Genomic DNA, 13,441 nt, shown 5'->3' on the forward strand with positions numbered 1-13,441 from the left:
GGAGATCTGGTTGACATGTGTTGATGTCTAGTTCTCGAAGTAAGGGAGGGTGGTGTTGGTCATAGAGCTTTGACCTTGCATTACGCACCTAGTTCCCTGGGTTGATGGTTAGTAAGTAAGCCTAATGGTATCTAAAGAGGCTGAAAGCTTTAGTCCATCTTAGTCCCACTCAGATAGATTGCCCTGGTTAGAAATCTAGTTTGTGGCCAAAACTCTTCATGGTTAATGTGTTTTGAGATCTTCCATGTACTTGTATATGTATGTATGAATACCTCCCTAGTTAAGAGGGAGTGTTGAAGAATGTAACTAGGTTTGGTCTCCATAATTGTATTGGAGTCATAATGAAATGTGTTTATCAAAAGAAAGGAAAATAATTTATTATTATTATTATGACTTATTAAAGCATGGGTTTCATGCTTGGGTCGTCATGTTTTAGGTCAAAGTCCCCATTCAGGACTTCTAGGTATTCTCTTAAGTCATTAGAGTCATTGTCCATTTAATGAGACCCTTGGGCTTTTGAATCATGTAAAAATAATTATTATTAAGTAAAATAAGTCATTTGTCACCTCCACACCAAGTCGGCCCTTACCTGATGAAGTCGGCCTACATGAGCGTAATTCGACCTTCAGAAATGGGTATATATACAAGCATTTTGGTTCATTTGGAAGACATCTCTCACACAAGTTCGATATCCAAGAGAAGGAGGCATGAAAATTGTGAATTCCAAGAGGAGGAGGAGATTTGTTGGAGAAGGAAAATCAAAGTTTTTGGGTTGTCTCTCTCTCTCACTTGTGTTGATATACTAGGCTATTTGTTGAAAGATCAAAGTTTTTGCTAGGTCGAAGTTTTGTTGGGCTACTGCTAGGTCAAAGTTTTGCTAGGCTACTGTTGGGTCGAAGTTTTGTTGGGCTACTGCTGGGTGAAAGTTTTGATGGGCTACTGCTGGGTTGAACTTTTGTTGGGCTATTGTTGGGTTGAAGTTTTGTTGGGTTACTGTTGGGTCGAAGATTTGTTGGACTACTGCTGGGTCAAAGTTCTGTTGGGCTACTGCTGGGTTGAAGTTTTGCTGGGCTATTGTTGGGTCGAAGTTTTGTTGTTGCATCTAGATCGAAGTTGTTATTGGAAGGTTATCATATGCAGAAGAAGGGAAGGGTTGACTTGATAGTCGGAGGAAGTCTATGTCTAGGTCAAGGAGTTTTGGATCATCTTGTGAAAGTATTAAGGAAGAGTTTTGATTGGGTTTTCCCCTAAGGTAGGGGTTTTTCACTGGCTGTCAGCCTACATCTGATGTCTGTGATCTTTGTGTTATCGTTTTGGTAATTGCTTGATGAACTAAAGTAAAAGAAGAACATACGAAAGTTAATAAGAACACAATAATATCACAAGTAATTATCAACATAAAGAAAATATTTCTACCTTTTTGATTTTCTAACATAAGGGAGAGAAGTTTGAGCCAGAAGGAAGGCAAGAGTGAGATTGAGGGAGCAACAAAGTCATTTCCAACAGATTTTCCCAGCAACAGAGCGGCGGTAGTTAGGAGGTTGAATTATTTCTACATAGAGGTTGAGCAGCGAGTGTGAGCAACCAAAAACCCCAGTTTAAAGTGCCAGAAAGTGATCATTTCAGTTGATGGAGGTCGGGAGATCACCCGGAAGGAAAAGCGAGTCACTTCCAGGGCCTGAGGGAGGCAAGACGGCTCATCCATAGCCAGTTAGTAGGCAGTGTGAATTATGTGGGCCAAGCAGTGCACATTTATGGCCAGTGCAAGTTGTCGAGAGGAAGTGTGAGCAGGGCTAGAGGGGTCGAGTTTGGTTGCAGAAGGGAGGGATTTCCTCCAAATAATTTTCACAGTATATTTTGCTGGAGGATTGCCAGTTTGGCATTCAGATTTGTACTCATAAATTTTGTTTTGAGAAGAATCTTCGGCGAAAATCACATAGAGATAATTTTGTCGACGCGTTTTGAACCAACCAGTGTGGTTCATCGTCAGATAAGCTGAATGAGCAGATCTTGCAATGCATTATAAATAGATCGAGAAGAATATCCTGGATATTATGCCCGATCTATTTATAATGCATTGCAAGATCTTCTCATTCAGCTTGTCCTGACGATGAACCACACACTGGTTGGTTCGAAAAGCGCCGACAAAATTATCTCTATGTGATTTTCGCCGAAGATTCTTCTCAAAATCGATATGGATCATAGAAGCCTAAATTGAATAAATTTTGTTGTTGAATAATAATAATAAAACCCTCATTTGTTGCACAGGTTGTCCCACGTTGGGGTTTTCCAGGGAAATTTGTCCAAAAATAACGGTGTCATTTTTACTGCGTGTGCTTTATTTTCTCAGTTCCATTTATTTTCTGCAACATATTTTATTTTGGTGAAAATTGCAGTGGTGATTTTATTTGTTGTTTGTAGTAGCAAATAAATTGCACTTAATGATAATCAATTAGAAGAATAATTTCCAGTTGCTACAATGGATTGAGAATTTCACAGTGATGATGGTCCATACCATTTTAGTTCGAAATTCTCATGCCTACAATGTGAAATTTTCTAAACAAAAATTCTATTACTACAGCAGCTGATTTAGTTCACCTACTTATTATTCCCAATAAGTTATTTATGAAATCCCTTTAATAAATATTAAAATAAATTATATTGCAGATATCACACCATTATACAGAAACAAATATATGCACAAGAATCAATCACATCAACACGGTAATTTTTGGACAATTGTCCTCAGAAAAACCTAATGCGGGAAGATCAATATAGCAAAGGAGAGTTTTATTATTCTTCAGCAACAATCACTTTTATAGAAAAATTTACATAGTCACTAGGAGAAAACACCTGAGACTTTTCTCTGAGACTTTCTGACACCTTGGAGAGCTTCATTTCTCTACTACGTCAGCCCTACGTGGCTCTCTGTAGCTTTGGCCCCTCTCTGCGTTATCCCTGCGTCTCCCTCTACGCTGTCTCTCAGAGTCCCTCTGTCTCTCTGATTTGCGTCTCCCTCTACGATGTCTCTCAGAGTCCCTGTGCCACTTCTTTTGATCTCCCTGACTGTTGTTCATGCCCCCTCTTCCTTCACCCTGCAACTCTCCCTCTGAAATTGATCTCCTTCTCTCTGAGAATCGATTTTCCTTGGGATACTGAGTATCTGCTGGTCTATCTCCAAATGACCCTCAAGTCTTCTCTTATACTTTTATTGTTGATGAATCAACAACCGAGATTAATTCCCTAATCAACGGCTAACATTAAAACAGACTTTATCCTCATCTATTAGAAGCTTTTTATCCTTATCTTTATTAATACCCATTAATATATTTATTTTCCTAAGTTTAGACTTAGGAACCCATTAAAAAATATTAATTATTTTAATAACTCCTCATCCGGATGGAATTTCTCAAAACGATTTATGGGTCTTCGAGATCTCATGTGCCTTAGCCTATCCACCAATTTTTATGGCTAGAGCACATCCGATGTTACCCCAAATCAACACCCCCTCTTAGCGAGGAATGTGCTTTAGTAATGCTCCACCACTAAATATCACACTCATCCTTCCGCATTGGTACCTGTGCTAATTCTAGGCCTGTTTCCCTATATCCACTGCACTGTTGCTTCTTGTATTGTTGCCCCTCTCAACATGTTGTCCATGCTGCCCATAGCATTGTCACTGCTAACTGTTGCATTGCAACTTCTGATACTTATCCATTATTGAAATAGATTCTTTACCATCCCCATCTTCTCCCTGAAATGAACAAACTTTGTTCTTCCTAGAGCCTTGGTGAAGATGTCTGCCACCTGTTCTCCTGTAGGAGTGTAACTCAATTGTATTTCTCCTCGTTGGACACAGTCTCTGACAAAATGACACCTGATATCAGTGTGCTTCGACCGATCATGAAACACTGGATTCTTAGAGAGCTTGATGCAACTTTGATTATCACACATGATCCTGGTCGCTTCCATCCTTCTACTGAATAGGTTCACAAGCAATTTTCTAAGCCATATGGCTTTGCACGACGCTGCGCTAGCGACCATATATTCTGCTTCTGCTGAGCTCAGAGCTATGGATTTTTGTTTCCTACTGCACTAGGAAGTCATCCCTGATCCAACGTTGAAACAGTACCCAGTGGTACTTTTTCGATCTATTGAACTTGCAACCCAATTTGCGTCAGTGAACCCACTCACCCTGACGTCATTTCCTTTGGTTTACAATAGTCCATGCTCGATTGTTCCTTGTATATACTTGAGAACATGTTTGGCTGCTGCCCAATGCGCCCTCTTAGGTTCCACCATGAACTGACTAAGAGTGTTGACAGCATAACAAATGTTTGGCTTGGTATTGACCAGATACATCACAGATCCTATGAACTTCCTGTACAAGGTGGGATCAACATCTTTGTCTTTCGATGCATCAATTTTCTTCCAGTTGGTGATCATTGGAGTAGTCCTAGGCCTACAGTCCTGCATCCTGAATCTCTTCAGGATTTCTGTAGCATATCTCCCTTCCCTAAGGAAGATCTCACCCTTCTGCTGCCAAACTTCCAACCCCAGAAATAATGCATCTTTCCCAAATCCTTCATGTCGAATTTTGTGGCTAGATTCTTCTTACAATCCTCAATGAGCATGGATGATCCTTTCAAGAAGAGATCATCCACATATAATACTAGGACTAGAGGTTCATTCTCTACAACCAGATAGTAGAGATTGGGATCTGCATTACTCTTGACGAACCCAGTCTTCTGCAAGTAGCCATCAATTTGACCATACCATGCTCTAGGTGCCTGTTTAAGCCCATACAAGGCTTTCTTTAATTTGCATACATGAGATTTCTTCTCACGTGTCTCAAAGCCTTCTGGTTGTTCAATGTATACTTCCTCTTCTATTACCCCGTTCAAGAATGTCGTCTTGACATCCATCTGATGAATCTCCCACCCCATTTGAGCTGCAAGAGATATCACGGTTCTAATAGATGTATACCTAGCTACTGGGGCGAAGGTCTCTTCGTAGTCTATTCCTTCCTTCTGAGCATACCCCTTAGCCACAAACCTGGCTTTGTATTTTTACACACTGTCGTCTACAACATATTTGATCTTGTAGATCCATCTCGAACCTACCACTGATCTGTCCTAAGGCCTAGGCACCACTTCCCAGACAACGTTCACCATTATGGAGTTGTATTCCTCCACCATCACATCCACCCATAGTTGATGTTGAACGGCCTCTTGAAAACTGGAGGATTCCCCAACTTGAGCTACTAAGGCCTGGTATCTGTCTGGCTGTCTTCGCTCCCTTTTACTGTTCCTGGGTGCACCAATGAATTATTTTGCATCCCGCAGAATTTGTTGGAGTTCCTGGCTCATTATTCCTCTGGTAGTAGGTGCATCTGTCAACTCTTCCTCTTCATGTGATTCCTCCTGTTCTAGAGGAGAATTTATGGTACTAACTTCCGCTGGTTGAAGTGGTTTGACCAACGACTCATCTTTTGATTGCTCCTCGGAAGGCATTTCTCGAGATTTTCTGAAAGCTCTATCCTCCATGAACTTTACATCTCGCCCAACTACTACCTTCCTCCTCCCTAGAAGATAGACTCTATATGCCTTAGCATTCTCGCTATATCCCACAAGAAATCCTTTCTCTGCAATTTGATCTAACTTCTTCCTCTTCTCCTTGGGTATACGGTAGTATGCTAAACTCCCAAATATCCTGAAATGACTAACTTCAGGTGTCTTCCTGGTGAAGATCTTTTCTGGAGTAATCTTGCCCAATGCCCTATGAGGAGTTCTATTATGGACACAGACTGTCGTGTTGCATGCTTCTTCCCACAGGAATTTTGGCATATCCTGATCATACAACATAGCCCTAGTTGCTTCCACAATAGCCCTGTTCTTCCTTTCCACTACTCCATTCTACTCCGAATTGTAGGGAGTTGTCCACTCTCTTCTGATGCCCTCCCTAGCACAAAAATCGGTGAAGTCCTTGTCAACATACTCTCCACCATTGTCTGAGCACAACACTTTTATCTTCTTTCCTGTTAGATTCTCCACTTGAGCTTTAAACTCTTTGGATCGATCGAAAACCTCATCTTTGGTTTTCAGAAAGTAAATCCAAGTCTTCCTGGAATGGTCATCGATGAAGGTGACGAAGTATTCGACACCACTAAGAGCTTTTGTGGACATCGTTCTGCAAATGTTTGAGTGTATCAATCCTAGTACACTCTTGGCCCTATTGTTACTTCTTGGAAATGCGACTTTGGCATACTTGCCCAAAGCACACCCTCTGCATACATCATCTTGTTCGGTACTAAAATCTGGAACTCCTATTACAATTTTTCTGAGAATTCTCAGATCCCCATGGTGCAAATGTCCCATCCTTTTGTGCCATAGGTCATTCAAATCCTTGTCTCCATTACTGCTTATCAGTGCCATTGGTGATTCTAGTTGCAATCTGTACAACTTATTACTTCTAATTCTGATCCAGACCTTCTTTTTCTAACTTGGGTGTTTGACGTATACTTTCTCCTTAATGAAGAAAACGTCATAGCCCTTGTTTTGAAGTTGAGATACGGAAAGTAAGTTCATCCCCAGTCCTAACACATGCAACGCATTGGTAGCTTGGAACCGCTCTCATGTTTCTGTTTGAAAAACTATAGTACATTTCCCTACTGGAGTACACTTTGCCTTGTTCCACATAGTGATCTGAAAATTCATTCTCTCTTCCTGATAATCTGAAAAACATTCTCGGATTCCTATCATATGCCAGGAAGCTCCACTATCTATATACCAAACCTCTAAGGAGGCAGAGCTTGCTACGTAAACAACTTCTTCTTCCAATATGGAAGCTAACATAGAATAATTGCAATTTCTGTCTCTTGTGCATTCTTCTGAAAATCTGCACGAGTCTCCTTGAGTGGATGCCTTTGCATCATGCTCTTGACCCATAATTGATTTTCCCTTCCCGTTGCCGAATCTTTGCTTTGATACCATGTGAAAATTTCTAAACAGAAATTCTATTACTGCAACCACTAATTTAATTCACTTACTTATTATTCCCAATAAGTTATTTATGAAATCCCTTCAGTAAATATTAAAATAAATTCTACTGCAGATATCACACCATTATACAGAAACAAATATATGCACAAGAATCAATCACATCAACATAGTTATTTTTGGACAATTGTCCTTGAAAAAACCCAATGCGGGAAAACTGGTGCAGTAGAGGAAGGTTTTATTATTCTTCAACAACAATCGCTTTTACATAAAAATTTACATAGACACTGGGAGAAAACAGTTGAGACTTTTCTCTGAGACTCTCTGACACCCTGGAGAGCTTCCTTTCTCTACTGTGTCAGCCCTACGTCATTCTGCGTGGCTTTGTGCAGCTCTGGTCCCTCTCTATGTCATCCTTGCGTTTCTTTGATCCACGTCTCCCTCTGCGCTGTCTCTCAGAGTCCCTGCATCACTTCTTCTGAGCTCCCTGATTGCTGTTCATCCCCCCTCTTCCTTCACCTTGCAACTCTCCCTCTGAAATCGATCTCCTTCTCTCTGAGAATCAATTTTCCTTGGGATACTAAGTATCTGCTGGTCTATCTCCAAATGACCCTCAAGTCTTCTCTTATACTTTTCTTGTTGATGAATTAATGACCGAGATTAAGTCCCTAATCAATGGCTAAGATTAAAACAAATTTGATCCTCGTCCCTTAGAAGCTTTTCATCCTTATTTTTATTAATACCCATTAATATTTTTATTTTCCTAAGTTTAGACTTAGGAACCCATTAAAAAATATTAATTATTTTAATAAATCCTCATCTGGATGGAATTTCTCAAAAAGATTTCTGGGTCTTGGAGATCTCATGTGCTTTAGCCTCTCCACCAATTTTCATGGCTAGAGCACATCCAATGCTACCCCAAATCAACATACAAGTGTCTCCTCGCCACCTTACCTCAGAATGCATCAAAATAAATTCAAAAGTTGTCAATTGAGTGTGTCTTCCACTAATCAATTTCAAAAGAATCTTCCACTAATTAGTTATTGTGGCCCTTTCAACAATCTCCACAAATTCCGAACTACATATTATGTTATCGAGAACAAAGTGATGTCTGGTTAACCCATTCTAGAGGGCAAAGGATATGGAATTTTGTCAAAGGCAATGAACAAAGAAGGATAAGTATGCTCTCATAATTATTTACGATACATCATCATAGGTGTTGTGGGCTAGGAAAATGAAATGTGCTTTGGGAAATTAAAGAATGCACGCTTCTTGCAAGTCACACCTCATAACAATTTTGCTTCTTGAGGTGTGGAATTTGTAATGTGCGCAAAACATCATGGAAGAATGTGTGTTCCTTGCTCCGCACACCTATTCTCCACACCACACTTCTTCCATACAATTTCCTACACCTCATATCAATGAATTGAAACTAACACCAGATACTTTGCCACTAAAAACTATCATACAGTTTGTCATAACAAACATCAATCCACCAAAGTTGCACACCAAAGTTGTAGGTAGTTACTCTATGAATCAAATTGCAAGTTGGAGGAAGTGCATATCCTGCTTCTGTAACATTTACAGGTCATTATTATGAAATATTTTTGTGCTTTAATTTAAAGTCTCTACATATTATTTGACACAACTTCCTCTGTGGTCATTGTGTTTCAAAAATGCACTTAAGCCTTTAAGCTTCCGTGTTATCATGTAAAATGAAACTCTCCTTAGATTTAGTGGAAAATCCCTATTCATGTAGTGAATGTTTTAATTATCCATTAAAAATTCCATTAATGTTAAAGAAACCAAACGCTTGTTAATTTAATAGGTCAAAGGTATGGAGTATACATTCAATTCAACTGTAATACTGCAGATTGAGCTTGCAATCTTTAGCATGCTTGAATGGTGAATGAATTTCGTTACAACATTCTCTTATAGCGATACAATGTTTTCATATTTAGCCCTGTCTTCAAGCATTCAAGCCTTCTTACATGTTCGTGTAACGGAGTTGTTGCATCAAAGTCTTCCTAGTAAATAATTTTTTTACAAGAAGTGCTTATTATTTAGTTTAGTACAAGAAAAATAGATGTAATAGTTGTTGGATGTATTCCATAGTGGTTGAGTTTCAGGAATATGGAGCATTAGTGTTAGCAATGTTATCAATGTATTGTGCATTGGAGGAACTGATCCCTATAAGAGCATATTTGCACAAGACACATGAAACATTTATACACTATGCAAAGTAAGAAGGTGTAGAAAAAGAAGAGACTCATTTAGCGCCCCCCTGCCAACCCCCTCATTTCTTCCTTCGCACCTTTGCACTCCGCACAATGTATCAACATTATGGACATTTGTTAAGTGCCCCTGCCCCCCAATATAAGGAACCTACAACCCCATCAGTTCTGGCATCATTGGGTAGAACCATAGTAGTGTCAGGCATAACAATGTTAGTGTCAATGTCAATGCTAGAGCACTCACCAATGGAATGGCCACTCATAAAATTAGCCTTTCTTGTTTATTTTAAAATGATTTGTTAGCCTTTGACAGATAACGAAAATAAAACACCCTCCACCAAGGGAATTATGCCGCATCAAAGTTCCTTCAGCCAATGAAAAATTAGAAATAAGGTTTCCAAAAATTAGAATATTACTTTGAATTTACAGGAAAATAGAAATATTCAACATTTTCCCAAAACATTGGTTAAAATTGCAAAAACTCAGCAAAATAATAAAGAATTGACACACTTTGACCGTGAAGCGAGCGGTATAGTCCTTGACGAGGTAGGGACTGATAAGGCATGGTAGTTGGAGACTTGTCATTACTTATCAAACCAATACATTTCAACAAAATCCAAAAGAACGTTCACTTGAGAAGGTTTTAGCGAAGATTTTTTTTCCATAAATGAAGGATTTTAAATGTTTCAATTTCTATTTAACCATTTAAGGGGCAAAATGGGCTTGCTAACATGCAAGCAAATAAGAGTACAAAATTTAAAGGGGAGTTTGTGGGATTTTGAATGTTTTAATTTCTAACTAACATTTTAGGACTAAAATGGATTGGTTAATATGCAACCAAATAAGGATATAAATTAAAAGAGGGATTTTTTGTTTTTAATGAGGGGATTATGATTATTAATTGTTATTCGTCAAATTATCTTATTATTAATGGAGAGTTTATATTCTGTCACCAAATGGTGAGTCATTCAACTTTGAGAGGATGGACGTTAAGGCACTAGTGTCACTCTCAATGTTTACTTTATGGAGATAGAATAGATGGTATTCATAGCTACAATGCTAATGTGTGTGGGTAAAATTCCTTGATCTCAAGCTCTAGAATGATTTATTCATTGTTATTTCTGGCATTGGTCCTCATAGGCACCACAGGTATTAGCTCTTTTGCATATGGTTGAATGCCTTTGGCATTGTCCTTTCACCCCCACTCTAAAATTGTGTTTTGTTAAGGGTGTCTTGCAAGTGCTTGAAGTTTGGTGGCATTTTAGGATTAATTGTCAAAGTGTTATGAGGGGGTACTCTCAACTCGTGAACATCTCCTCCTTGGGGTATTTCGCAAGAGTCATATGGTTATATTGGTGCACTATCATTTCTAATGACGTCATTGCATACTATATGAACTAGATGAGATTAAGAGAAGTTTTAGACATTATGTAAAAGACATGGTAAAGTCCATTGTAATTTGAAGAACTAGACTACATAGTTGTATAAATGGAAGAATGCATTGGGTAGTTTGCAAGAAGAGGAAAATTTTGTCAAAAAAAAACATGCTACAAACTTTGCTAGAAACATTCTAGAGCTTGGAACTAAGAAAAATAAGTTGAGGCCACCTTCACAATTAAGAGTCGCTACTACCTTAAACCTTATGTGAAGGTGAGATCATTGCAACAAATGATGGAAAGAGTTATAAACCACCTCAACTTGCCCCATCAAATCATTTACTCCTATTTTTTCCCTTAAAATCCTAGCTTTATGGTGGTATGAAGCCACCCACAATAACCTCACAAAACAACAGAAGACTATTGAAGACTATTGTGCTCTCTTGACTAAGCCATGATGCATAGTATAAATGACTAAGCCATAGTGCATAGTATAAATGATATATTATTTGTAACCACATTTGGACACAAAGACAAAGAAGACATGGAAGATGTTATCAAATAAACTTGAACAAATACATACAAATGCCAAATGAAACTAACTAATCAATATATTATTTGTTTTATTTTAACATGTTTTGTTATTAATTTATTTTAACCACAATATATAAGAGATATCCCCACAAAAACTATATGTAAGAATATCCTACCAATTTTTTTAAGAGATATACACACACCCATACAACCATGAAATATTTGATCTTATTTTTGAACTATTTGACTTGACCATATCCTTACCATTTTTGTATCCTACATCAAATTGTACCACATCTTTTTAATAAAAATTTAAATTCATATGAAAATTTTAACCCTTTTTTCACCATCATTAAAACTATAAATAATTACAATTTATATTTACAATTACATTGCGCAGTGATTGCGGAGTGAACTTACCTTGCAGGAAGATTTAACCCACTATGATACAATGCCAATAATTGTTATTCCAGATTTGTGTGCCTAGAGCGCATGGCCTCTGCAGTCCGCCCGAGAGCAGACGAGAGCCTGAGAATAACAATCTCAAAAAGAATAAACAGAGCACCTTCGTACAGACTCCCCATTGGAAGAATGGAAGCGGAGGGCGCCGCCATGTTGTGATCGTCTGCCATGGTCTGGGCTGGAACGACCGCAATGTTGTCTGCGAATCGAGAGGCAGAACCCTCCGGGCGCGCAGTGAGGAGGAGAATCCTGGCCCCTGCCTCCTTTGCTTGCCCGAAAATGGCCTCCACAGTACTGAAACTGCCCGGCCCGGCGCTGCCGATGACCAGATCTCCACGGGCCACGGCGGGAGCGGTCATGTCGCCGACGCAGCTGGTGTTGAGGCCGAGGTGGAAGAGTCTCATGCACAGCCCCTTCATCATCAGCCCTTCTCTGCCCACCCCGTGCACAACCACCCGGCCTCCGCCCTTGGCCGCATTCACTATCTCTTCCACCACCACACTCGCCGGATCGATTCCCTGCTCCTCCGCCTTCGCAAACACGAGCTCCATCTCCCTGCAAATCTTGCCTGCGGCCGCTCCTATACCTTCCTTCTCCATCCCCACCATTTCCAACTACCTGCTGTGCGTCCGTTTAATCTTATCCTCTTATATGGGGGCCCTAAGTTAAGGGCTATCAATATACACTTTGCTAGTGCATCAAATGTGGGGACAGTATATGTCACTTGGATTTAATTTACATTATCTTAAGTATAATTTGTAGAATTTATATTGGTGGTATATTTAATTTTAATATAAATTTTATAATTAATTATTTATAATTTTTTAATCTATTTATATAAATCAAAATTCAAAAGATAAATTTACTTGGTATTATTTTTCAATTAATTATTTATAATTTTCTAGCTCATCCTTTTTCTTTTTTTGGATCAAACTGATCAATGTAACAATGTTGAATGCAATGTGACAATTTTCTATCATTCAGCATTGTTACATTGTCACTTTGCATTCGATTTTTTTATTTCATCATTTGTCATCATTCAAGTTATTAACAATCTTTATCAACTCAACAAACTGAGCTAATTGAGAAAATTTAAAATTTAAATGACCAGATTAATCTTAGACATATTCAACATATTTAAATGATCAGAATAATTAGATGTACAACAAATTTTCCATGACTACACATGACTAAAACTAACTTAGATCCATCATAAACCTAGATCTATCAAGCACCAAGAGGGATCAAATCTCTCTAGGTGCAAACCTCTTTTTTGAGTGCAAAACTTGAGGAAAGGTTTGCACCTCAAGAGATTTGATCCCTCTTGGCACTTGATGGATTTAGTGTTAAGATGGATCTAGGTTGGTCGTAGGCCAATGAAAAATAATTAAGAATATGAAAAAGAGGATGTGAAAGCATTCCTATTATGAGTCCCGTCAGTGGCCAAATTGTTAAACACTCTTTAGGTTGTGATTCTATAGCATATCAATTGATATGGCAATGCAATCACAGACAGGTTGGAAATTGAAGGGGTCTCCTAGTCTAATCCAATAGAGATTTGGAATTCATTGGAAGAAAGCCTATGCCACTCCAATCTGATTGTGTTGCTATGATGATAAAATACGATTGATTCCTAGGTGATAACTCACAAGTCAAATTGAAGCAAGGGAAGGTGAGCGAGGTGGCACATTCAAATTGACACATGGCGAAGAATATTGGTGTGGTGGACATTGGTAATAACCCTAAAGGGAATTCCCTATATGGGCTACCATTCTTGTCTCTTCCTTTGCATCTATAGTATGAGACCACCTCTAGTGATAAACATGGGGCTCACAAC

At 38.8% G+C, this 13,441-nt stretch overlaps 1 protein-coding gene across 1 annotated transcript in view; it reads right to left on the reverse strand.

Annotated features, from left to right (window-relative positions):
- The window catches only part of LOC149143745 (uncharacterized), a 32,558-nt gene extending 20,279 nt beyond the window's left edge, over window positions 1-12,279 (reverse strand). The window contains exon 1 of the mRNA XM_089448180.1: window positions 11,563-12,279. Within this exon, the coding sequence (XP_089304306.1) occupies window positions 11,607-12,212 (606 nt within the window). The 5' untranslated portion in view covers window positions 12,213-12,279 and the 3' untranslated portion in view covers window positions 11,563-11,606. The remainder of the gene's footprint in view (window positions 1-11,562) is intronic.
- Window positions 12,280-13,441: the final 1,162 nt, after the last annotated feature.

Source organism: Pinus tabuliformis, chromosome X (genome assembly GCF_031772625.1).
Source record: "Pinus tabuliformis cultivar Carrire ecotype Pingquan chromosome X, CPIR1, whole genome shotgun sequence".
NCBI lineage: Eukaryota > Viridiplantae > Streptophyta > Pinopsida > Pinales > Pinaceae > Pinus > Pinus tabuliformis.